Source organism: Strix aluco, chromosome 14 (assembly GCF_031877795.1).
Source record: "Strix aluco isolate bStrAlu1 chromosome 14, bStrAlu1.hap1, whole genome shotgun sequence".
Lineage (NCBI taxonomy): Eukaryota > Metazoa > Chordata > Aves > Strigiformes > Strigidae > Strix > Strix aluco.
The window spans coordinates 23,430,390-23,444,040 of record NC_133944.1 but is presented as its reverse complement, the minus strand read 5'-3'; the positions used below and the strand labels follow the sequence as shown (position 1 = coordinate 23,444,040).

Below are 13,651 nucleotides of genomic sequence, written 5' to 3'. Positions count from 1 at the left end.
ACATTTCAGAAAGAGGCTTTTTCCTGGTTGAGTAAGGAGAAGAAGGCTTGCAGGGAGAGGAGGGAGGGGGTCCTTGAGATGTGCAAATTGCCCCGTGTGGATCAAGGGGCAGGCGACGCGGTGTGAGCTGTGTAGTGCTCAGTACTTATCTGGGAGCCAGAGAGGAGTGTGAGGGACTGGCAGCAACAGAGACCTCCAAGCTTGTATGTAGAGGGATGGCTGCCCTCCAGTGAGAGCACGGCTTTCTCAGACCCCTTCCTCACCCCAGTGAGTCCCTGCCTCTGTCATCAGCAAGAACAACTCCCAAGGAGACACAAATCTTGTGATAAACCTCCAGTCCCACAAACTTGTTAGCGCTTCCATCTTGTGATCTAAAGAAATGGGTAAAAGCCTCTGCACACCTATGATCTGTTGGGGTTTTATTGCCTTTTTTTCAGCCTCACTTGTAGCGAAAGGTCAGAGCTCTGCATGTCTCCATGTGAAAGGTTCCTGATAAAGGCAGCTCTGAAGCTGAACTCTGCTTTCCTTTCAGGAGTAAATAAGATAAGAGAGGGAGAAGGCAGCAGAAGCTTTTGTTTTACAGTGATTCACTCAACTGGAATTTAAACAAGCTGGAAGGACGTTCAGATACTGCTGAGTTCAGATAATGATGGTTAAGGCTATATAATCTTGTCCTCTTTAAATAGTTCCTCACTCGTGCTGTGTGAGAGACCCTCAAAGGGTGACAGTGTGGTAGTGGAGCATCAGCTGGTTGGGAATATGCTCCTGTCAGGCTGGTTTTGAGGAGTATTTGTCCTTTAATCCCCTTTCTTTGTCTGCTACAGCCTCCAGCCACCCTGCCTGCCCTCCCCTCTTCCTTCCACACCTAGTCCTGTCTGGCCACCTGCCCTGTGCTTGGGAGGGTGGCACTTGTCCCCAGGGGGTGAGCGAGCTGAGGCTGTGCCTACAATAGCCTATTTCAGTTTTAAGGGACCTGCAATGGTCACGCCTGGTCCGACTGCCTGACCAATGCGGGGCTGACCAAAAGTTAAAGCATGTTATTAAGAGCATTGTCCAAATGCCTTTTAAACACTGACAGGCTTGGGACATCGACCACCTCTTCAGAAAGCCTGTTCCAGGGTTTGACCACCCTCTTGGTAAAAAATGCTGCCTAATGCCCAGTCTGAACCTCCCCTGGCGCAGCTTTGAGCCGTTCCCAGGTGACCCAGGGTACCAGGGAGAAGAGTCAGCACTTTGCAGCTGGGGTGGTGGGAAGGGGGCTGAAAGGACACGCTGAAGGAGGATTAACTGAACTCAGCAGACACGGGTCAGGTCCTGATGTGCTCTTGAGCCAGTTCTGCGACGGGACAATTCTACGAGGGTCTCCAGTGGACACTTTAAACGTGCCCTGCTGCAGGGTTAAGTCACTGTAACTTCAGCCATTTTCAGTGAAGCTTCTCTGATTTTTCTCCCAGTAGCTGACCTGTCCCTGTGTTCCTCCAAGCTCCTCGCTCCAGGCAGCTGAAGCCACCCTGTCCCTGAGTGACCCGGGTTGGACACGGCACCAGGGACGGCCCATGGGGAGTGCAGGACCAACCTGCATGCTCGCATCTCGAACGAGGGTGCTGAGAGCAGAAAGGACTAAAAATCACACCACGCTGTGGCACAGAGCGAGCTGGGGCCTCGGAGTGCCTGCTGCCTTAGGCCAGGCCCCTGCGACCTCGCCGGATCCGGCCATTGCCTGTCTTCCATCGCTCCAGTTGGGGAGTTGGCCCTTTGTCTCCTACCACACACTTTTCCTTGTGAGATCTCCTACTCTTTGCGCATCTTTTACTCTTTGCGTGATGGTTTTGAAGCATCGTTCAGGTGATTTTATTCTTCATCATCCATCGCCCTCTGAAAGCGTTCCCTCTGCACCGCTGCCTTGGGCACTGCTGGCAAACAGGACACGCGAGGCCTGGGCGCTGCAAAGATGGGCGTCTGCTCGTCCCCTTCTTGGTGGCTGTAGGTCACATCCCTCTTCTCTCACTGGCCCGTTGACAGCCTCATCCTGTTCCTCTTCCAAGCCAGGGACCGGGGCAGCCCTGGGGATCCCACCCACATCAGGACAGGATCTGGGGCCGTGACACCTAGACAAGGGGGGCCAAGGGCACAGGATTCAGTCCAGGACCATCGACGTAGGAATTTCCTGACCTCACCTCTTCCTATTTCCACTTGTGCAGCACAAAGATGACAGACGTGGGTTTTTTTTCCAGCTGCAGAAGCACAGAAAGCTGTCCAACTTGATGAATGTAGGTTCCAGGTTGTAAGCAGGAGGAGTTACAGGGGACCAGGAGAGGCCCTTGTGCAGGGGGGTGGATGTGCCTCTCCTACCCAGTTTGCTCTGGACAGGCTGTTTCCCATCTCCAGCCGTGTCCAAAGGGGGTTTTTGGTCAGCTTTTCTGCTCCACTGCCTCCCTCCAGTGGCTGTGCCTGCTCAGGTTGGCCTGGTCCTCCTCCTGCCAGCTCTGCCAGCCCCAGCACACAGCAAAGCCCAGTGCTGTCAGCTGCTCCTCCCAGCACCACTGGAACCAGCCCTGGTGAGCATCGTCTTGGGGACACAGAAATAGTCTAATTTACAAAAAGGGAGGGTTAAAACAATCAGGGAGGCTCCTCCAACCCTCCCCAGCAATAAAACTGAATCAGAGTGAATGACCCCAGTTTTCCAGGGCCAAGTGCCCCCGGCCAAGCACTGTGTCGTAGAGCTGAGAGGGTCTGTTCCTCTTGTCCCTCTTGACAGATGAGATCAGCATTTTTTGCCCTTCTCCTCCTGCCTCTCTTAGTGTCCTTTGAATGTTCTTTGCCCTGGAGCCTGTTCAGGAGATGCTCTATGGAGCCGTTCATGGAGAAACACCCCAGCGCACCCACCCCTGCCTCAGTGCTCACACTCGGGGATGCTCCCTTGCACAGCTTTGACTCGGGGAGGCCTGAAGAGCCCTGGAGTTCAGCACTGGCCCTGTGTGCATGTCTGCTTTCCTCCCCTTGAATTCAAGCAGCTGCTTTTCCTCCTGCTGGGAAGAGCATGTCTGCATTGATGGCCTTCAGAGGCCCACTGGTGCAAAGCCCAGGAAGCTTTTCTCTGCATCTTTGCAGCTTGCTTTACATGTGCTACTTTGCTCTTAAATAAATGTGATGCCTGCTGGTAGCCTTCCTTGCTGGAGAAATTCTCCTGGATGAGAAGGAGATGCTCTGCAAGACAGGGAGGGATGTGTGCCATCTGCAGAGCAGGAAATAAACCTCTCCTTGTGCCTGGCCCAGACATCTCTGAGAGCTTTGGAGGTGTTAAAGGCCAATGAATTTGCCAGGAGAAATATGATTAATCACCCGACAAATTAACTACTCTTTCCCACTGCAAAGTGATGTCAGGGCCTTCCTCAGCCTGAGACATTTTTTTCCCCCCAGTGTCTTTCCCTTTCTTGTGACTCTTCCGGTCTCTCCTCTCCTTCTCTTTTCTGCTCCACTTCCTTCCACTTCTCTCTTTCTGTTCTTCTTTCTCTAATTCTCTTCTGTTTTCTCTCTTCTCTTCTGAGCTGGTGCCTCCTTCTCGTGCTATCCAAGTATACTACCAGTCCTCCCCACTGCTACCCTCACCCATCCCCATCCTTTCCCATTCCTCTGCTTCTGCTTCTTGGCTTGTTTTGGCTTTTTCCCTTTGCTCTTTCTGGGTTTTCCCACTGTGACCCAGGTCCCATCCCTGTTCTTTCCCACGTGGATTCCTGTGGCTCTTAGAGCAGGCAGGGAGCATGGTGGAGGCAAAGCCTCTTCTGTGTGCTCCAGCAGAGCTGCAGCTTTGCTCAAGACTTGTGTTCTGCTGAGCCCTTTCTGCTGGAGGTTTGGCTGAGGGCTGTGCAGGAACTGGGCTGGCAGTGAGTGCGGCACTGAGGACTTGTCAATCAGCGCCCAAAAGCACCATCACAGTGAGTGTGGAGCTTGGGGACCACATCAGGCAGCAGCTCCCAGAGAGCTGCAGAGACCTCCCTGGCTGCACTCCCTGGTACCCCTCTTCTCCAGATTGGGTGGTTCCTCCATGATCTCCCCAGGTGCCTGTTGCTACGATTCTGCCCTAAAAAAACAAACAAACAAACAGAACTGGGAGAAGCACCACTTTTATTTCTCCATCTGAGTCAGGCTTCCTCCATCAGTGAGCAGAGCTTGCGAGGCAGCGAGGACACTGCGCTCCTGGCACGGAAACCCATCACGGATGTCTCACCCACCTGCCTTGAGCACACATGGGGACAACGCGGGGACCTCTGTCCCTACGGAGGTGGCATGTACCACGTTTGGGGCAAGGAGGGTGTTGTGTTTATTACTGCTTTATCTTCACACGCTTGCTTAACTGCTGGTTATAGCATCTTTCTGAGAACAAATTCAAAGGCTCAGTTCTGGCCATAGCTGCTTCACCTTTTTACAAATAGCTGATGGACAAAGACACTGGCCCCGCCCTTCCTGCCTGCACTTGCTAAAGCCCCTGAGATCTTGAGAGATTGTCACAGCTAGTTCCTTAAAGCAACCTTGGCTGCATTTCTTCACCTCTTGCTCACCCATGTAACTGCTCCAAGGCGATTTCACGGCTTCTTTCCAGGTTCCTTGTTAAAAAGGCTATCCCAGACCTGATCCCCACTAACCTTGGGTGTAAGGGAGGATGCGAAAAGCAGCACTACAAACATCCTAGCTTTCTCCACCTCATTGGCTAGTGACTCTTTTTTGGGGAAGCAATGGGTCAAGCTTTTCCTTTTCCTTCCTCTTCTTTTTAAGACTGTTAAGCAAATGCAGAGCCCGTTACAGCTAGTCTTGTCTCATACCTTAGCCTTCTGATTTTGCTTCCACAATTTAGTGATCACATCATTCTGTCATGTCCTTTGTGGTTTTCCTTTCCTCGTGGCCTTCTTTTCTGACTGGTAGGATGCTGAAGAACTTATCTGCAGCTGTATTTGCCTCCTCTGAAGCGTTCCCTCTTGCTTCTGCAAAGGATAGCCAAGGCTTTTAATACAAGTCTCAGGTGTCCTGCTCAGCTGCTCTTGGAGTCACTAGCAGTCCCTCTAAGTTGAAGTCAGCTTGTTTAAAACCCTTTTCTCCTTAAAATGACAACATTGGTCATTTCATGCTGTAGGAACATGAGAAGGGCTGCAGTGGGCCAGTCCAATGGCCACCCAACCTGGCTATATAGAATCATAGAATGATTCAGGTTGGAAAAGACCTTTAAGATCATTGAGTCCAACCCTTAACCCAGCACTGCCAAGTCCACCACTAAACCATGTCCCTAAGCACCACATCTACACGTCTTTTAAATGCCTCCAGGGGTGGTGACTCAACCACTTCCCTGGGCAGCCTGTTCCAGTGCTTGACAACCCTTTCGGTGAAGAATTTTTTCCTAATATCCAAGCCTCCCCTGGCACAACTTGAGGCCTCTCATCCTACCACTTGTTACTTGGGAGAACAGACTGACACCCACCTCAGTACAAACTCCTTTCATGTAGTTGTAGAGGGCGATGAGGTCTCCCCTCTGCCGCCTTCTCCCCAGGCTAAACACCCCCAGTTCCCTCAGCCACTCCTCTCAGACTTGTTCTCTAGACCCTCCAACAGCTTCGTTGCCCTTCTCTGGACATGCTCCAGCACCTCAATGTCTTTCCTGTAGTGAGGGGCCCAAAACTGAGCACAGTATTGGAGGTGCGGCCTCACCAGTGCTGAGTACAGGGAGACAATCACTTCCCCAGTCCTGCTGGCCACGCTATTTCTGATACAAGCCAGGATGCTATTGGCTTTCTTGGCCACCTCGGCACACTGCTGGCTCATATTCAGCTGGCTGTTGACTAAAAGGTGGCCAGCAGACCCTGCACTGATCTCTTGTTGGACTTCTGCTCCACCCCAACCTCCCTGGCTGCCCCAGCACCACGTCAGGAGCATGCGAGATGGCCACCCTTACGTCCCACTCAAGCACAAGCAATGGATCTCCTTGCCATGAGGACAGGGCGGGAGCTGTGGCTGAGCGGTGTCTGCTCTAAGCCAAATCCCATGGACCTCTGGGCATATAAATTGGAAACAGCCCCCAAGGAGTGATGGGCAGTGAGAAGTTCTGGAGATCTGCCACCTTGCTTCCTTTCTGCAGCCAGAAGGAGACCTGGTACATCTCCTTCAAACCCCAGTTCCTACTCCAGCTCCCTCAGGAGCTGCCAGTGAGGTTTTGGCTGCATTTTGTACCTGCCTCTTTAATTTAGGCCTTCCCTGGAAAGCTGGAGCACCCCTAGGGATCCTCCTCTTCCATGACTGCAGGTATCCAGGAGGAGGCTGGTGAGGATGTCCTGCATTTTGATTCTGCTCTGCATCCATGGGTAGCAACCCCCAGCAACCTTGATGCCTATATGAGCCTCCCCGATTCAACACTTTGACTCTCACATCCCATTTGGGATTGTTTTCCCCAATTTCTCCCTTTCTGTAGGCCTTGCCTGTGTCTTCCTGGCCATGCATGACCTGAGCTCTGTCCCCAGGACACCAGGAGCTCCACCGCCGCTGCTTTGGGGATGTCTCCCACAGGCTGCTCTCAAACTGGACTGAGTAGGGAAATCAGAAAATCTCCAGGGCTTGGTGACTGTTTCTGATGGACATCAGCTGGGTCTCCATCAGCAGTACAGAACTGGAAACACTGAGGGCAAAACCATCACTTTTTATTTGTTTTTTTTTTTCAAATTACAGGAGAGCTCTACATGCATGAGGATACCCGTCCACTCCTGGTATGAAGCAGATCCACGTAGATCACTGCAGCAGCACTTGCACTGCACCTCTGCGAAGCTAATGATGCCTTTTCATCCCTGCTCCTTCTGTTTTGAGTGACTGAACAGTGCAAGTTCAACCTACAGGTACCTGCTCTGGAGAAAATCCAGAAAATTGCTCCAGGACTTTTCTAGCACCACAAGAAGCTTCTCACGGCCACCCCACCCAGCATGTCCAGCACCAAGCGGACACTGAGTGCTTCCTGGACCACGGTGACATCACTGAAACACAGAACAAGCTGCTAGAGGAGCCCATCAATGACCAAAGACCATGAAAGGAGTTGCCAAGGCTTGGCAGTGCTTGGGGCTGCGGGAAGACAAAGGGAAAACCAACTGGAAGAGCCCTGTCCTCACCGTGAGAGATGGCTTCTTCCAGGGGAATGTAAAGCACAGTGGTGCAGCCATTTGGGGGCAAATAGGTGGCTTTAGTTGCCAAGATTGCGCTTCTGTATGAGCTAACGCCTTGTTTTCAGGAATGATGACCCCGACAGGTGTACAACAAGCTGCTTGTCCCTCCTCTCTCCCTTATTTGCCCTCTCCCTCGGGGGAGACATCCACCCCTGCGTTGGCAGCACTGGCATCCCCTACGCTCTGCTGTTGTTGCGGTGGTTTGATCTCGGTGTAAACAACATCAGAGGAGGCAGGTTTTGTCTCCTTCTTTTCAAATTTCAGGTTGGCATAGGTCAGGTCCTCGGTCCCTGTCACTGGGGCTGCCTGCAGGAGAGAGAGCAATGAGTAGAGCCCTGGCTTTCCCTTCTGCATCTCCCGTGCTAATATTTTTCCATGGGCACAACTATTTGTATTGCCCAAGTATTATCCAACTTGCTCAGAGGTGCCACCTATTCAGAAGGTCATGAGCCCCTACTTAATAGGACTCAGTAAGTGTTCAGAAAGCAAAGCTGATTTTACTCTGAAATCCTTTAAATGGGTATTCAACAGCTAGTGCTTTTTTCTACAGGGAAAAGGAAATGATATGTGTGAAGCCCTCCCTGGCTTACCGTGCCAAGCTGATTCTCCTCAGCCACTTGCCTGCTTGTGAGCTTTCCTGAAAAAGGAAACAAGTTTAAATAGTAGTTAAAATAATGATAACGATCATTAAATTAAGAAAACACCTGCATTGGTCCTGGTTTTGTTGCAGAAGAGGATGGGGTTCTGCAGCTGGCTGGTTCTGAAGGTGGCCAAGGGGCAGGAGGGGCTGGAGCTCTGAGCTGAACACTCCTGGAAATGTGGTGATGTGCAAGATGTGTTTCACTTGCACCATGGCTTGTGCCATAACCAGGCTCTCACCAGCAGCTGGGCAGAGGGTGAACCTTCTCTTCACCCCAGGACAGCTTGTCCAGGAGGACAGACTCATGCGGGAAACACCAAGTGAGCAGGAGCAGAAGGTTATTGAAGATGGACATCTCCCAAGCCTGGGCTTGTCCAGACCAGCTGGTGAGGAGGAGATGCCAACTGGCTCCCACAGGAGACAGAGTCTTGGGGCAGGCTCAGCCTTACCTTTGCTGTTCCTTCTGCACTGCCACAGCAGAAGGCCAATTATTGGCATGTAAAGAAACGTCCCGACCGCTAAGCCGAAGATGATACACATGAGGAATTTGAGTCCTGCACACACAAACCATCACAGAAGCACTCGTGAGCCGCCATCCCACCATGCAGGGACACATGCTGACATTGCCTCTTTTGAGGGGGGGCAGTTCTTTTCCAAACTTGGGCTTCCAGACCCCGAACCACCCACAGCCCCCACAGCCCTGGGGTGCTGACAAAATCCTGGGGGGAATGGTCTCCAAAAACTCATCTGAACTCAGCCAGGGGGGTGCTCAGAGCATCGGAGCACGCTCCCAGCGTCACAGCCTCTGATCTGCTGGTGTGTATCCCAGTTTGCCAGCGGCTCCCACCCACTCATGGGAAAACATCAGGATGTATTTCCCCCCTTAGTGCTACTCTTTCTCCCTGAGGACCCCTCCTGCCCACCACCCTTGCAGCCACGGGGCTGTGGGGACTCACCTGTACAGGCCTCCTCCTTGGTGACATTGGTCTGAGATGGGCCACAGCCTGGAAGACAGAAACATGAGTGAGAGACAGCCCAGAGGCAGAGGACAGCCTGCTCCTCGCTCTGCTTTGAAGCAGGGACCTGGACCCCACAGGCCCAGCTGTCCCACTCCCGCCGCAGCAGCCCCCACCACCTCAGCATTCAGCTGACGTGCTGCAGCTGGAGGATCTGGCAGGTCCTATTTCAGGGACCTGATGGCCAAGCAGCTCCGTGGTGGGATACGTTGCCAAAAGGGCCGTGCTCTGTCAGCTCCTCCAGTGCCCAGGATGCTTTTGGGGGAAATGGTGCACAGGGGTACCGGGGTGAGCGTTGGTTGTAGCATCCTTCTCTGCCCACTCATCACTCCCATGAAAACAGAAGCGGTGCCACTTACTGGGATCTGTCCCCTGTGGGTCGTGTCCAGTGTCCGTCAAGTTTATTCTTCTGATAAACACCCTAAACCCACAGATTTCTGTGCTGGCTGCACACAGGGTGAGATTGGTAGAGTTTTTCCCCAGAGCCGTGGTGTTGGTTTGATTCCCCACCTCCAGACGTGGATTTTTGTACCACTGCACATGTACCACAGGATTCTCCGACCAAATCTTGAGCCTGCACTCCACGGTGATGACTGACTCTTTTGGCTGGCTGACTGTCCCTGAAGGAGACAAAAATATAACTGATAAGTGAAATATAAGTCATATATATGACCTTGCAGGGGTTGTATCCCACTGGCACGTGTCACTCATGAGAGATACAGTGAAGTAACTGTCCTTTCCTCCAGCAGTTGATGTTTTTTTCCAAATCTGGCTGCTCAATGTTCCTCAACATTAAATATTAAAATATTCCACGTTGATTAGTGCCACACAATGCTGTGCAGTGCACAAGCATTTCTCTGTCTCAGAAAGAATTGAAAATGGGAGGATCAGGGGGAAAACACCTCTTCCTCCTGCAACCTAGGCAGAAGGGTCTTCTGGCACCCAAGCAGGACGTGCCACCAAGGCTGTGGGCTCAGGCTCCACCATTTCGTGAAGCGTGAGGTGGGATTAGGGGGCTAGCTGTGGGGAAATGGTCAGGCCTAGAGAAGCAAAGAAAATGTAGTAGACCCACCCCCAGCCTCTCTGGCTTCATCCCATCCCCTAATGCTCTCTGGAGTACTTCAGAATTGCTCCTGAACCTCTGAGCTGAAGTCACTTCACACCTTCTCAGCAGTCCTCCCTTTCATTCCTTTCTTTTCCCCCTTCCTCAGACCTTTCCCCCGCTCCTGTGGGTGTTGGTGGGCTTGTGTCTCTTACCGTGCTTGTTCTGTTCAGAATGTCTGTTCTCGGACACATTCGTGGTGTTCTCCATCCTGCATGTGCATGTTCCCATAGAGGCGTTGTTCACGTTGATGAAGATGGGGCAGGCAGAACTCTTGTTCATCTCCACACCACCTTCGTTCTGCTTTTCTCCGTTGTTTTGCATGGTATTAAACTCCTTCACCTTCCCAGCAGTGCTGTTCGAGCCTGGCTGGACCAGACACTGCAAGATGAGATCTAACCTTACTGACACATCGATCGTGGGTGGGATCTGGTGAACGAGTCCTACCGAGGAAAAAACCAACCATGGAGGGTTGGGTTAGTGTTAAGGAATATCCACATCCTCTGTGCGAAGCTGGCTCCCTTCTCAGCCATCAGGCTCAGAAGCATCTCTACTTCCTTCCCTCCCTCCCCAACAGTTTTCTCTCCCTGCTGCTGAGGGTGATGCTGGTTCAAAGCCCTGGAGCCTGAAATTTGGTCCCCACGGGCAGAGCCCACAGCCTGGGTGCAGGCAATTGCAGAGGGGGACCCCTCTGCAAGGAACATGACAAGGTGCTGGTGCAGAAGCAGGGGTTAAATGCTCTAAGAGGAGAGGAAAAAGCAGCAACAGCCATGTCCCAAACCTCCTATGGAAGAGTTCAGAGCAGAGGTGAGGGTACAGGGGAACTCACCAGCAGGCAGCCAGGCAAGGAGCAGCAGGGGCAGAAAGCCACCAGCCAGCTGGACCTCCATGCTGCCTTCCTGACAGACTCACGGCAACGGCAACGATGCGGGGCGCCCGGCGGGATCGGATCGGCTGGGAGGACCCGTCTCTCCCCACAGCGTGAGGGTTGCTGCTCAGCAGGGGCAAGCTGCAGCCCTTCTGAGAGCTTGCCTCCTAATCACTCAGCCAGGCAGTTCCCTCTGTGCTTCCCCTCTCTTCCCCTTCTCTTGCTTCAGCCTGATTTTTATCTCCCCTCTTCACTGTTTGATTCCTCCTGCGGTTTCATCCCAGCCATGAGCCCTCAGCCCTGAGACAGACCCGAATAACACAGCCGAGCACTGCTGATGGCCATTTCTCAGTATTTTAGGTCGTAGCCCAGTAGCTCCCTGTCGCTGGCACGGGCAGGTGCAAGGGGAAACGGTTTTGCAATTTCCTACAGCACCGCCTCTCCACGCCACCCGAGTCCTTTTTGCTTTACGCCAGGGAACGGACCCCTTGGAGAGTGATGCTGCGTCACAGCGGGGTGACGGGGTGATGTCCGCCCCATACAGCATGTTAGCTGAGCTCAGGTGGGGATCCCCACACCCCGCAGGCCCCCAGACACCAAGGACCGCTGTGGTTTGACACAGGGCTGGGCTTGGTTAGGCCTTTCTGGTTCCTCACACGTGGGATGTACAAGCCCCAGCCAGGCAGGGACCCCTGCAGCCCCCTGCCCCCTGCTCTGGCCATGAGCACACAGGTCCTGGCTCCTGCCCTGTGGGGATGGGGTGCTCCAGGTGGCCCCCTGCATCCCCCTACCACCTCTGGCAGGAGGGACACCAGGACAGGAACGTCCACCATGTCAGACACAGCTTGTGTCACCCCTGACACCAAAGGGATGTGGGCAGCACAGGCAGGGGCACAGGCCCCTCTGTGTCCCCCACCTCTGTGGGTGCAACCTCTGCTGCTCCCCGCAGGCTCTCCACTGCCTGCCACCTCTCCTCCTCTTTAGTGCTCAGAGCAAAACCTGCTCCCACTGGCCATTTCCTCCCCTTTAGTTTCCTGTCAGCATTTCCAGTAATCACCCTCCTGCCCCAATTTGAAGCTGGACCCAGCATCCTCCCTTCTCCAAAGGCAGCACCCCCATTACATGACCACCTCTTCCCATTTTCCCTGCCCCCTTCCTCCCATCCCTGTTTTCTCCCCGTGTCCTGAGATGACAGAGCCCAAACTGAGCATGCAGGATGGGGGTCCACCATCACAGCACTCCCCAAAACAGAGTCTGGAGCGCAGTACCCTACTGGGACCATCTTCTACCACCAGTGAGTGTGGTCCCAACACCACCTTCGCCGCAGCACGCAGAAGAGGACGGCGGAGCCTGTCCCCCAGGATGCTCCTAGGTCAAAGACTGAAGAAGGGTTGCAGAAAGCAAGTGATGCTGAGAATGTGGGGACACTAGCATGCCCCTGAGCTGATCCTGCACCTCTCCACGTGGCAGGTGTGCTCCCAAACCCCCACGGGCATCTCTGCCAGGAAGAGGGCAGAGTCCTAAACACTTGGCTTTGGCTGCAGCTCTCCAAACCCCAGGTCTCCCTCGGACCCCCTGTGCCAGGCATGCACAGCCCAGCCATGGGCATCTCCTGAGGTAAAGGATGTTCACTGGAGCTCTTCTCCCTCAGCCAGCGGAACCGCCTGGCTGAAGCACAGCTGAGGTCTCATCTGGGAACCGACCCACATGGGGAAACAGCACCATCAGCGGGATATTTGCTGACAAGAGGGTCATAAAACAAAATTCTTCTGGTACAAGATCCACAAGAGTAGAGGCTCTGTGTTTCTCTTTTTCTCCCCTCTGGACTTCTTCATCTCTTCCCACACTCTTACTGATGTTCAGTTCCTCTCCAGACTCGAGTCTTCCTCTCCTCTTGCCTCATGACTGCACAATGGCACGTACTTGTTGCTTCCTTCCCTTTCATTTCTATTCTAGTTCTCATGTTTGCTAGCACTGATGAAGCCGAATGGACACAAGGTGAACTCCTTCACACTTTCCTCCTAGCTGGGAGATGCTGGCACCAAGGATCCTAAAGCGGGCAATGCCTGCAGTCATCTTCCAAAGCCTCTGGTGCAGAAGACGGACAGGAGCCATCCTGCTCCATGAGTACTGCATACAAGTACAAGCCTTACCTACACTGCCCTTAGCAAGTTAGATTCTCCACTCAATTAGGATAATTTTCTACATTCCTCCTCCCTCATGGACCTGCATGCATCTCCACAGGACCAGGGCTCAGCAAGATCTTCTCCAGCGGGCAGTGCCTTCCCAGTCTTCCCAACTGCAGTGCCGACAGAATGGAAGGTTAACGTCCTGCCTACTGCTGACTCCACAGAACTCCTCTCCTACCAGAGTCCCTTCCAGCTCCATGGCACATTTCATGATGCTCTCTGCAAAGGAGAAAGGAGAGCAGGAAATTATGATGCTGTTGATAACAGAGGGTGCCCCATATTGTCAGACAGCTACACCATGCATTACACAATATACAAAGTGAGACAGAGGCTGCAGAGTTTCTCAGCAGCTCCCTGCTCCCTTGCAGTGAACCAGGGAAATACAGAAGATGCTCAGGAGCACCTGCCTGATGTCCTGCCACCAGGGTCTTCCTTTCCTGCAGCACCGTGCAGCCTGTTGGGAGCAGGCGAGTTGGCTCTTGTGCAATGCTGTTACGGAGGCTCTCAAATAAACAACCAACCACCAAAAATTAAAAATTTATTGTCAACACAATTAACTAGCCCTCCGCAAATTACAGGTTTGAATGTCTGTGAGAGGAGAACAGAAACAACTTCCTAGGGTTTAACGACAAACCAAAATGCA

The 13,651-nt window shown here is 53.0% G+C and overlaps 1 protein-coding gene across 1 annotated transcript; it reads right to left on the bottom strand.

Moving 5' to 3' along the window:
• Window positions 1-6,659: 6,659 nt before the first annotated feature.
• On the bottom strand, window positions 6,660-11,208 carry LOC141929860 (uncharacterized). Its single transcript, XM_074839844.1, has 7 exons — window positions 10,781-11,208; window positions 10,107-10,394; window positions 9,209-9,469; window positions 8,790-8,837; window positions 8,283-8,387; window positions 7,784-7,830; window positions 6,660-7,499 (listed from the first exon to the last, which is right to left on the bottom strand). The coding sequence occupies exons 1-7, from the start codon at window positions 10,839-10,841 to the stop codon at window positions 7,311-7,313; spliced, it is 999 nt and encodes a 332-aa protein (XP_074695945.1). The 5' UTR covers window positions 10,842-11,208; the 3' UTR covers window positions 6,660-7,310.
• Between the last annotated feature and the right edge of the window lie 2,443 nt (window positions 11,209-13,651).